At 43.2% G+C, this 12,722-nt stretch overlaps 1 protein-coding gene across 1 annotated transcript in view; it reads left to right on the plus strand.

Moving 5' to 3' along the window:
* Positions 1–9,913, plus strand: part of LOC115054656 (sodium/potassium-transporting ATPase subunit alpha-1-like) — a 43,529-nt gene extending 33,616 nt beyond the window's left edge. Inside the window, 22 exon segments of the mRNA XM_029519963.1 lie at positions 509–568; positions 1,669–1,770; positions 1,874–1,975; positions 2,060–2,173; positions 2,523–2,657; positions 2,903–3,020; positions 3,272–3,540; positions 3,622–3,930; positions 4,623–4,757; positions 5,218–5,410; positions 5,512–5,687; positions 5,834–5,970; positions 6,425–6,575; positions 6,652–6,820; positions 6,926–7,080; positions 7,208–7,331; positions 7,436–7,581; positions 7,678–7,808; positions 8,055–8,091; positions 8,093–8,156; positions 8,754–8,845; positions 9,713–9,913. Of these exon segments, the coding sequence (XP_029375823.1) occupies positions 509–568; positions 1,669–1,770; positions 1,874–1,975; positions 2,060–2,173; positions 2,523–2,657; positions 2,903–3,020; positions 3,272–3,540; positions 3,622–3,930; positions 4,623–4,757; positions 5,218–5,410; positions 5,512–5,687; positions 5,834–5,970; positions 6,425–6,575; positions 6,652–6,820; positions 6,926–7,080; positions 7,208–7,331; positions 7,436–7,581; positions 7,678–7,808; positions 8,055–8,091; positions 8,093–8,156; positions 8,754–8,845; positions 9,713–9,868 (3,075 nt within the window). The 3' untranslated portion in view covers positions 9,869–9,913.
* Positions 9,914–12,722: the final 2,809 nt, after the last annotated feature.

The raw sequence follows: 12,722 nt of genomic DNA on the forward strand, positions 1-12,722 counted from the left end.
TAACACTTGACCAGATAAACATAATGGAATTCATTATTTTGACGCTGATGTTGATGCGTCCAAAAGAGCACACTTGACCAAACCGTGAAACACATGAGCAATACAGTTGGGAGCAAACATCACTATATCAGTTGGGTGACATAGATTCGGCTGGATGGTCTGTTTGCTCACAGCAAACTGGCTGTGTGGATGAGTCCATGCGTAGCTGAGCTCGTGTTGTCTCAGCTCTCATGTTTGGCTGCGAGGCCTGTCATCAGTAGACTAGTTTCACTCAAAAGCTGCTTTGACTAATATTAAACTCACTCTGTATGGACAAGTGTGCCTCCATAATCCTGATCAGTTGGCCTATTTCACCTTGTCATCTTTTTTCCCCCAGCATCCCTCTGGAGGACATGAAAGAGCAATTTTTTAATCCTCAACGGGGATCATTTCTGTGCTTTTAAAACAACAGGGATTTTGGCTGTGCTTTATGAAATGTCTCAATCTCTTTCTCTCTCTCTCTCCATAGGATGATCACAAGTTAACCTTGGACGAACTTCACAGGAAATATGGCACTGATCTAAGCAGGGTGAGCACCGAGTGTGTGTGCGTGTGCGTGTGTGCGCCTGTCACAGTGAGAGTAACTCACTGCATACGTACAAGCTACTGGTGATAATTTCACAGCGGCCGAAGAGCAACAAGCTGGGGATGATGGTGCAGCATGAAGCAAGGGCACAAGCACAAAACTGCACAGACACGCTGTGTTCACATTTTTTCTTGTATTTACCTCACAGTTTATTGTCGTATTTTAAACCACATTGTCAGTTTATCATTTCTCTGTTTCAGTGGTAACAGAAATTCGACAGATATTTCCAAATTTGTGTCAAAGTGTCTGGGATGCAGGAAACTCAGCTGGTCTTTCTTGACCGTGGTCTCTATCAAGTGAAGGACACACACAGAGTCTCCTTTACGCAACACAATACAAGCTCACAGTGGGTGCATGCTTGACTGATACTGATTATCTGCTGAAACCTGATCCATCTAAGTTTGGCCCAAAACAATGACTTCATTCATGAAGCAGCACCGGCTTTATTGGCTCCACCAACAAGTAAAAAAATCCTCCTCTTAACTTGTATCTGCCCAAAGAGTCTTTCAATCACACTTCACTCTTAATTTACTTTTTTCACCATGTCCAAAGAGCTGACCTTGACCCCGTTCAAGTGCACATTGTTCACTGATAACCTGATAGTCCTGCCTTCTTATCAAAAACTGTGGTTTACCTCAAAGCTGTATTTTTACTGTCTAATTAAAGAGAAAAGGGAAAGAGGAGGCTGTAATTGCACAGTTACTTTTTTTATGGATGCGGGATTCTTTTGCTTCTCTTTCAGTCGGATTTGATTTCAGCCAAACGTGTCACAGTGTTGTGATTGGGCACATGGTCAAAGATACAGTTGTTTCTCATACGTGCATGTGCTTCATCATGTTTCCCTCCAGCAGCTTTTAAAAGTGTCTTTACAGAAACCAGGCCAAAAAAAAAAACAAAAAAGAACTGGACTGACAGGTTTTTCTCCAATGGTTTACACAGACGGACCATCAGGCCTTAGCCCTCACTTTTTATATATCTGTGATTTTTCAACAAAAACATACAGTGAAGCCTTTTTCATTTTTTTTCTGTGTTTCCTGTTTTAGGGTCTTTCGTCCTCCAGAGCAAAAGAGATCCTGGCCCGAGATGGCCCGAATTCCCTCACCCCTCCTCCCACCACCCCTGAATGGGTCAAGTTCTGCAGACAGGTAGGAACCAGTTCCTGTTTGACATTCACATTTTAACAAGTTCATTTCAGCCGCTCTATCCAGGAACATCTCAGCATTAAAATGTTATTTTTCTTGCTTCCAGCTGTTCGGCGGTTTCTCCATGCTGCTGTGGATTGGTGCCATTCTCTGCTTCCTTGCTTACGGTATCCAAGCCGCCTCAGAAGACGAACCTGCCAATGATAACGTAAGGGAGTTTTAGTTTGTGAATGATATGTGCATTTTGGGGACATCTCTGCAGGCTGACACACACTCTTCTTCCTTCCTCTAGTTGTACCTGGGTGTCGTGCTTTCTGCTGTCGTCATCATCACAGGTTGTTTCTCCTACTACCAAGAAGCTAAAAGCTCCAAGATCATGGACTCCTTCAAGAACCTGGTCCCACAGGTGATTTTTCCATTTATTCATCCATTCCTATCTGTTAGTCGGTGAGGGCGGGGTACACTCTGGACAGGTCACCAGTCCATCACAGGGCCAACACACAGAGACAGACAGAGACCAACAACCACTCAGTCTCACAATTTAGAGTCACCAGTTAACCAAAACATGCATGTCTTTGGATGGTGGGAGGAAACCGGAGGATCCGGAGGAAACCCACGCAAGGAGGAACCTACAACCTTCTTGTTGTGGGACAACAGAGCTAGCTGCTATGCCATGCTGCCTGAAGTTTTCATGTTGTGTTAAGTGTTAATAAACTATCTTGAAAAGTAAATATATTTTGTGTTTGTTTTTGCAGCAAGCCCTGGTCCTCCGTGACGGTGAGAAGAAGAGCATCAATGCTGAGGAGGTGGTGGTTGGCGATTTAGTGGAGGTGAAAGGTGGAGACAGGATCCCTGCTGATCTGCGAATCATTTCCGCCCACGGCTGCAAGGTCCACGTCACATTCAATTTCACCTGACAGACTGTGTGATGTGAACTGTACTTTCTGAACTATACTAATGGGAGATACCGCATGTTGATCGTTGATCTCTTTCCAACTAGATTTTCTTTGAAAACTCAAATATAGACACATTTTTTTTCTCAACATCTTGACATTTTTTCTTTTGTCCTTGAAGGATAATTTTCTATTATATCTCACATTCTTGGTTGTTTTTTTGTTTGTTTGTTTGTCTAAAGGTGGATAACTCCTCTCTGACTGGTGAATCAGAGCCCCAGACTCGTACTCCAGACTTCTCCAATGATAACCCACTGGAAACCAGAAACATTGCATTCTTCTCTACCAACTGTGTTGAAGGTAAACAACTTGGGGTTTGTACTGTATTGATTGTATTGTGATTTTGTAGCCCCATCATGTGCATGCTTGTGTTGTGGGTATGACAATAAATCCTTGAATTAATACACAATTTTTTATTAATTAGATGAGGGGTTTATTTGGGTTTTGTTTTGTTTTGTTTTTTTTTACTACAGGGAAGGGTTAGGGTTAGAGTAGAGTTAGAGTTATAGTAGATCAACTCATCTAACTTTTAAAATGTCTTCCCTCTCCAGGTACTGCCAGAGGAGTTGTTATCAACACTGGAGACCGCACTGTCATGGGTCGTATCGCCACCCTGGCTTCCAGTCTGGAGGGTGGGAAAACTCCCATTGCCATTGAGATTGAACACTTTATCCACATTATCACCGGTGTAGCCGTCTTCCTTGGTGTTTCCTTCTTCATCCTCTCTCTCATCTTGGGGTATGGATGGCTGGAGGCTGTCATCTTCCTCATCGGTATCATTGTCGCCAATGTGCCAGAAGGTCTCCTGGCTACTGTCACTGTGAGTGTTGATGTGTCATGTGTCTTAAATGTTTAATTGTGGATCCAAACAACAAACTAACCCAAAGCCACCCACCTCCAGGTGTGTCTGACTCTGACTGCGAAGCGTATGGCCAAGAAGAACTGCCTGGTGAAGAACCTGGAAGCTGTGGAGACCCTGGGCTCCACCTCCACCATCTGCTCAGACAAGACTGGTACCCTGACCCAGAACAGGATGACTGTGGCCCACATGTGGTTTGACAACCAGATCCACGAGGCCGACACTACTGAGAACCAGAGCGGCACCTCCTTTGACAGGAGCTCGCATACCTGGGCTGGCCTGGCCAGAATTGCTGGACTTTGCAATCGCGCTGTCTTCCTGGCTGAGCAGAGCAATGTTCCCATCCTGAAGGTGAAAAACTTACTGCATACCTTTAACCTCCTGCAGCTACCAAACACAAATTTAACACAAACTGTATAACACCTGCGTGTCTTGTCTTCATTCCAAACAAACACAGCTCTAATTCATTGTTTCCTCGTGGATTATTCTCCTTATTTCCAACATTATGTTGAACTGGAAACTGTAGCCTGTCGGAACGTGAAATGCAACTGTGTGGGAGGTGTCTTGGCGAGGACCATTTTCAATCGAGCAAAAGGAACATGTGGCCCAACTGCCCTACAAATCTTTATAAAAAGCACTTAACATAATTAAAGGCTGCTTCAGTAAAATATAGCTAGTGCTAAAGCAAGAGGTTGCCAGGCAGACCCATTGAATTATTTTTTAATGAGTACTGGCAAGTAGATTTCTTTCTCAGACTGCACAAAGGGGAAAGAAATAAACTTGGCAACCTCAATTTTTTATTGTAAATTAGCTTCCTATATATGTATTTGGAAATTCTTTTATGAAGTAGCCATTGTTGGTCAAAAACCCCATAGAGTCTGTTCAGGCCACATCAAAGGTAATAAATTTTGGTTATTGTTGTCTATTGTAGCTCTCACTGGAGTCTTTAACTGTCCAATATTGTCACTTCCATTGGTAACATAAAAATTGGTGGGATGTCAGTGGCATCTTTTGTAAAATGCACTCCTGCTCTAACTCCACAGAGAGATGTAGCTGGTGATGCCTCAGAAGCTGCCTTGCTGAAGTGTATTGAGCTGTGCTGTGGATCCGTTACGGGCATGAGGGAAAAGTACCCCAAGGTTGCTGAGATCCCCTTCAACTCCACCAACAAATACCAGGTAATGCAATCCACCTTCTCAGCCCAGCTCACGGGGAGGACATAGAGGAGCGGACAACATGGGACTTTAACCAAAGATTTAGTTAACAAAACAGCAATCAACTAAGAGCAATACAAAGTATGTAAATAAATGACATCAGTAGTGTTTTGACTGTTAAATGACCGGACACTGACAAGTAGAAAACAGAGGAAATAACCACACAAACCTAATACCCAGGTAGAGAGAAAGAGCCAGATTAGATCCACCAGCTTTTGTAGCTGACGAGCCACATCACAGGCAATAATCAATAATGCACTTCCTGCTTCCCTGCTGTGAGAGGGGTGAAAATTATGACTATCTCCCTCTAGTGGTTGTTATTGTTGTCCCAATATCCACTCATGAATAGAAGCTCTACATAAATTGCTCATAGTGACAGTAAATTCGTCATTCACTCGTATCACAATCGTCTTCTTGTCCGCAGCTTTCCATTCACAAAAATAGCACTCCCGGAGAGACCAAACACCTGCTGGTTATGAAAGGAGCCCCAGAGAGGATTTTGGACCGCTGCTCCACCATCATGATCCAGGGCAAAGAGCAGCCTCTGGATGAGGAGATGAAAGACGCTTTCCAGAATGCCTACGTTGAGCTGGGAGGACTTGGAGAGAGAGTCTTGGGTACGATATAGCTCCACACTAAAGCTATATCCTTCAATCTTTACTGAGTTGCAAGAGAAAGAGGACCTGGTGATGCATTATTTTCTTCCTGGCTTATTCAGGTTTCTGCCATTTCCACCTGCCTGATGACCAGTTCCCAGAAGGTTTTGCTTTTGACACTGAGGAGGTGAACTTCCCCACCGAGAAGCTGTGCTTCATTGGCCTTATGTCCATGATTGACCCCCCTCGTGCTGCTGTGCCCGATGCTGTTGGTAAATGCAGGAGCGCCGGAATCAAGGTGGGAAACTTTTGCAACTTTTTCAGTCCATTCACAAGAAGCCTGTGATAGTATGTCATAACCAAAAATCTGCATGTGTATTTGTAAAGCTCAAAACAAAGATCAATAGATAAGATAAGTCAGTCGTCAAATTTGTCCCCCCTCAGGTTATCATGGTTACAGGTGACCATCCAATCACAGCCAAGGCCATTGCTAAGGGTGTGGGCATCATCTCTGAAGGCAACGAGACTGTTGAGGACATTGCTGCTCGCTTGAATGTTCCAATTTCTGAGGTCAACCCCAGGTTTGTTCACTTACCTTCAGTTTTTGAACTAGTTTGTAGCATCCTCTTCAAGTTGCATATGATCTTCCATTTCCCTTGGAATTGTTTGCCTAATGCCAAGACTAAGCGATGCAAAATTAAATCAGAGCTAGCCCCGCGATTTCTCCTGCCAAAAAAGCTTTAACCATTAATTCATTCCCTGACAATCTTTCCAGACAAATAAATCTTAAAGTGAGGCTGAGCTGATGACTTTACAATTCCTTCATCAGCAAATTTATTGTTTGTTTGGAGTCCACAGTCAGAGTGTAAAAACACATGGAGGAAAAACACTGTCATCCCGCTTAGACGCCTGATACAAGACATTCAATTTGTCACCTGTCATTAGAACAGCCGTGTGAATGTGTGTGTCATTTATTGTTGGAAATGGATATAGGATTACAACTGTTGTCCAATTATGCTATGATTTCCTCTCCAGGGACGCCAAGGCATGTGTTGTCCACGGTGGTGAGCTGAAAGAAATGACCTCAGAGCAACTCGACGATGTGCTGAAAAACCACACCGAAATCGTCTTTGCCAGAACTTCCCCTCAGCAGAAATTGATTATTGTAGAGGGTTGCCAGAGACAAGTATGTCAGACACACACCTTTCAGTAATGTCTCTTGTCTGAGATTTTTGTTTTCAATTATTTTCTTTTCTGCGCAGGGTGCCATTGTGGCTGTGACAGGTGACGGTGTGAATGACTCTCCTGCTCTGAAGAAGGCAGACATTGGCGTTGCCATGGGGATCGCTGGATCTGACGTCTCCAAGCAGGCTGCTGACATGATTCTACTGGATGACAACTTTGCCTCCATTGTTACCGGTGTGGAAGAAGGTAGGAGCGACATCAAGACACATGCCTGAAGACAAGTCTCCAAATCCGTAACTTGCTTGGCTTTATCTCTTTCTCATAAATTCTTTTTCTAAATAACTCCGTCAGGTCGTCTGATCTTTGACAACTTGAAGAAGTCCATCGCTTACACTTTGACCAGTAATATCCCTGAGATCTCACCCTTCCTCCTCTTCATCATCGCCAACATCCCTCTGCCCCTGGGAACAGTCACCATCCTCTGTATTGACCTGGGAACTGACATGGTGAGCTCTTTAACTCGGGTCATGACCCTGTGTCCTGACAAAAAGAGGGGATCAAGGCAGCCCATCAAAATGAAAGGAAAATTAGCAAACAGAAGTTTCTTCATTTACTTATATTTTTTTTTCCCAGGTCCCTGCCATCTCCCTGGCTTATGAAGCAGCTGAGAGCGACATCATGAAGAGGCAGCCCAGAAATCCCAAAACAGACAAACTGGTGAACGAGAGGCTCATCAGCATAGCCTACGGACAGATCGGTAAGTGCACGTTCAGGTTCTTCATCAATTAATTTGTACACCTGCAGCATCTTGTGTAGACATATATCCTATGAAAATAATTCTCATCCTATCCCTCCTCTTAGGCATGATGCAGGCCACAGCTGGGTTCTTCACATACTTTGTGATTCTGGCTGAAAATGGTTTTCTCCCGATGGACCTGCTGGGAATCAGAGTCCACTGGGATGACAAATATGTAAATGACCTAGAAGACAGCTATGGACAGCAGTGGGTCAGTAAAAGCAATGATCGAATATCAAAGCTGTGGCTCTTGTGGAGGACGGTAAAGCTCCTTTGAATTCCATTCATTCATTTTCTCATCTCCCAGACATACGAGCGGAGAAAGATTGTAGAGTTCACCTGCCACACAGCTTTCTTTGCCAGTATTGTGATCGTTCAGTGGGCCGATCTCATCATCTGCAAGACCAGGAGGAACTCCATCATTCAGCAAGGAATGAAGTACGTGCACTTGGTGACAGTGACTTCTCCCACAATGTATTCAGACAAAGTGGTTTTATTTAAGTGCATTTGTTTGATAATTTGTGCATAATATGTAGAAGCAAACAGGAAAAACATGTGAGAGGCATATTTTTAAAGTCTAATTATGATTCTTTGGGTTGCTATTACAGCTTTTATCACAGAGAAGAGAACATTTTGAGGCCAAAAAAAAAAAAAAGTAACAGACTAAATTGTTCATTTCCACAGGAACCGCATCCTCATCTTTGGTCTATTTGAGGAGACAGCTCTGGCTGCCTTCCTTTCATACTGCCCTGGCATGGATGTTGCCCTCAGAATGTATCCCCTCAAGTGAGTATCCACTTGTGGTTTCACGTTCATGAATTGGCAGATATGGTGTAGTTTGCATGTTGCTGTTTGTAATATTATGAATAAAGCTGGAGATCATCCTCGGTCACTGACCTCAGAGACAGAACGAAGCACAAGCGTTCCAGAACTAATGAGACTCTTTTCCCAGCAGATGAAGAGAGAAGGCAGTAAAAGCACTCTCGGCTCATTAGCACAGAAGTTTCACACGTCTTCGCCCTCCCCTTCCCTCTAACTTTTCATCTAGTTCCTTTGCTTTAGTCTCCCCTCCTTTTATTTCTCTCCTTCTTCACCCACCCACTCACCTGTTTCTTAGGTGACTGCAGATGTCTGAGGAACCAAAGCTTCTCTTTCTCTCTGACTGAATGTGTGTATCCAACCAATACACACTTCCTGTCCCTGTCTCGTTTGCTTTTTGATTGTGCTGTTCAATGTCCACTTTTATCTTAGCCTGTGAGATTCTCTCTCTAAATGTCGAATCAGATTTTTTTGATTATTGCACTCACTGACCCAAGAGTACTCGATAACTCAGCGTCTCACACGAATGTTTGTAACACATCTCTCTGTCTGTCCATACCTTAGGCCATGTTGGTGGTTCTGTGCCTTCCCATACTCCCTGCTCATCTTCCTGTATGATGAAGCCAGGAGATATATCCTCAGACGCAACCCAGGCGGTAAGACGTCCACTTTTTACTCTCTCTTCACAGAGAGACTGAAGATGTGGATAAATATTAAAGTAATGATGAGATACTCACAGCTGTGAAGGGAGATTTTGAATATTATACTGAAAGAAAAAAGAAAAAGATGCACAGTGTCAGAATGAATCATAGGTGCATATGTATTAGGCATGTAAGTTCCCCGTGTCTATTTTTGTGTGTGCATTTGCACACACACACACACACACACACACACCATTGAACCATGGCAGAACACGAGGGCCAGTGGGATTTGAACCCTCAGACTTGGTCATTGTTAATGCCTCGTTCCACCCACAGAGCTGAGCACAACCTGCATGCAGCGCTGGCTCGAATACAGCTGTGTTTGTGTATGTGTGTGTGACACAGTGTGTGTCTGCTTCATCTGAGCCCCACAGCACAGATCAGTGAACATCTCATTGCTCATCTGTGGTGAATAATGTGTTACAATTAGACGCAAAAAAACAAGTCAAACTGGCAGAGCTTTAAACAACTGGAAGAAATAAAGCAGATGAATAAAAAAAATATGTTTTTAGTTCTAACGAAATCTATGAAAAGCGTTTTGTTTTTTTCACTGTGTGTGTGGCCCAAACTTATTTTCACCTCTGGGTCTCAAAAGTGGAAACCCCGATTCCAGCCCAGTGATTTTTTTTTTTTTTTTGCCTTCTGTAAAGCACAGATATCTGTGTGGAAGACCTGAAAATAAAATGCAACGGGATGGGCTCATCCTTCCACTTCCAGTTTTCCGCTTTTCATACGTATCTTCTTCACTTTTAAAATTTTGACCCCACAAAGGTGGCTAAACATCCCAAAAACTCTCCTAATTCTGTCTCTTTTGGTTTCCAGGTTGGGTCGAACAGGAAACATACTACTGAGTCAACACGACACATTCACAGAGGGAGCGGTCAGTGTTTCATTGTTGTTTTTGCCATGTTACATATTTGTCCTGACATAGTCAGACCCCCAAAAACACAAAACATGGATAAATTAAGAATATCTTGATGTTTATCATTCACAATAAAACATTTCTGTGCCATTGTATGCCGAGGCTGCTTGGATGTTTGTTTCTTTTGTGCACACTTCTTGATTTCTCTGACACATGGGGCTGCAGTTTGATGTTTCAAGGTTCATTAGACATGTACCAGTGAGTCAGGCCCAGTGACCCATACCGCAGGATTATCTACCTCAGCCGTTCCTAAACATCAACCCTGCAGTCAGACAGAGAGAGTTCAGTTGGAGACTATTTTAAAATTAACCTTAGAATGACTTCTTGTATAAAATATTGAAAAGACGTCACATACTAAAGTAACAAAGCCTTTCAAATATCCACCAATCCTGTTCCACTTCTTATTTGCCTAAAACAGAAAATGAAATCAAATTTAAATGTTGGATTTTCAGAATGTGATTGAAGTAAATAAACGAGAGTGAAAATGTCAGGTTTTTTGTTGATTGGCAAATCAGTCAATACAGTAATCATGTAAACGTTATTGATTGTATTTGGCTGTTAGTTTATTATAGGATATTATCTTTACCCACCAGCTAATCAGGACAAGCATGTTGGATCTGTGTGTGTGTGTGTGTGTGTGTGTGTGTGTGTGTGTGTGTGTGTGTGTGTGCGCCTGCCTTCATTATCTCAAGAGTCAGTTTGTTACAATGGTGTTTGCGATGGATTGCTCTGCTGACCACTAATGCAAAGAGGCCCTGAGTGAAAATTAACTGAGACCACTCTAGTGCTATCTGCCTGGTGTTTACCCTCCTCATTAAGAATGCCCCCTTTTCCCTCCACTGCTCTCATATGTGTGTGTCTACACAGTTATCCATCATCATCCAACCCAGTCCCAGATGGCCAGCTTCAGACACACTTTGGAAACGCTTGAAAGTCAGAATATTAGCAGAAAGTGTGACGTTTTTATTTTGAGAAAACGCTGCATGCTGCTGGCCAAATCAGGCTGCACAAATGAACGCTTGAGCGAACCAATCAGAGCTTTCTCCTTCCGTCTACACAGCAGAGGGAGCCAGTGTAGGGAGTGAGTCTGAAAACAAAAGGATGGAGGGATGTAGACTGAATAGGAGGAAAGAAAGAGGGAGGGAGCTGGAGAATAAGGAGGATGGATGCTCAGAAAAGTGTATTGATGTGGCAAAGAAGGAAGCAGAGTCAGAGCACACAATGTTTTTGTTACGTAGTGTGGATTTTCAACATGTAATTAATCATATTGTTATGGACTGGATGTTTAAACAGTTATTTCTTTGCTGGTTCAGTTATATTTTTCTGAATAGCTGTCATGTTGATTAAGCAAGTGAGATGAGACAACTTGAGAGGAGCAATAGAGAGAGGAGGCAGACAGACCAACATTATCATGCCTTCATCCTTCGTTCACAAGAAGGGCCCCTGAACGTGCCTGTTGCTATGGCAACTCATTTCAGAGCCCTCTCTCGTTCTCTTTCCTCTCTCTCTCTCTCTCTCTCTCTCTCTCCCTTCAACATCTAAATAAAATCTAGGCTATTTATAGACAAACTCAAGCAACACGCGAGCTGCATTGATTCGCATACAGCGATGTGGAAGCAAACATCAAAACAAAAATACAGTAAACTGACTGTATGTGTGTGTTTCTGCACATACACACATATATGTCTGAGAGTATGCACACATACTGTTCCACAAATACAGGGCTCGCTGCTGTGTGTCCATCTGTGAACGAAGTCCACCTGTGGTTTTGTTTGCCCACTCCTAATTTTGCCTGTCCTGTGCTATTTCAGAAGTAGGGAGAAATAGATATGAAAAAGGAAGGCCAGATAGCAGACTGAGGAGCATGGGTTTGTATATGTAACTCTTTGTTGAAGTCTTGTGGTGAAAATCTTCCTGTCTCTGTTTGATCAGTTGCTGCTCTCCTGGCCAAATGATTTATTGTGTATTGTATTGCAATACACAAGCCAGAAAGTGACTAGACTACCTTTCAGGGGGCAATCGTACTCCAATGGCAGACTAAAAGTTTACTTCATGGTTGAAGAGGTCACCGCCTGCTGATAGAGCTGGGTAAAGCTGCAGACCGGAGTGCAATGCAGGGAATTTTCTACTGCGGCCTGAAACTTGGCTTTTCTTGCCACTGGTTTGGCTTGAAACCCTTTTAAGGGTGAAGCTTTGGGTGGGTTTGCATGATGCATGAAAGGCTGAAACTCATTTTATTCTGTATGTACATATAATGGAATGGTTCTGATATCAGGCTTAGATCCAGGGATGAAAGACTAAATATCTCATTTGTATTGGGGGATGAAAGGGTTTAAGAGCTCTTGGAACATCTGCAAACAACCGTGAGTGTGCTGCTGCTATTCACACAACCGTTATAAACTTGGTAAAAAAAAAAAACAAAACAGCTCAGCAGCTACAATGCGATAATCAACAAGGTTCTTTCATGGGAACCCATCCCTCTGTGACTTCCATCTCTGCATGGGGCCTCAGGGGTCAGGGTGTATCCTTGTGCCAGCAGGGATCCAGAGTAGTGACATAAATAATAGCCTCTGAGGTTTTGTTGGTTATTCCAAAACGGCTGACATGGTAACGCACGGATGCTGAGCATCTAAACCCCTGTGTATCTGTAGTGCTGCCACGGCAGAGAGTTCAGAAGTTGGCTGTCCGCTGTCAGCACAAAACAACCTTGTCACACAGGCAGGGGAGAAGAGGTGTCGGCGAACCCAGCTGTTAAGCTGGGTGAGATGTGGATGAATCAGGAGTGTGTGTGTCTGTGTGTTACAGCGTAGGGTGTAGTGAGGTGTTTTGTTGTTGTTGTGTTTTTTTTTTTTTTTTTTTTTTTTTTTTTACAAAGGAGCAGTAAAGCTGAAGTTTAAAAGGACAGCAAAT

This window comes from Echeneis naucrates, chromosome 2 (assembly GCF_900963305.1).
Source record: "Echeneis naucrates chromosome 2, fEcheNa1.1, whole genome shotgun sequence".
Classification (NCBI taxonomy): domain Eukaryota; kingdom Metazoa; phylum Chordata; class Actinopteri; order Carangiformes; family Echeneidae; genus Echeneis; species Echeneis naucrates.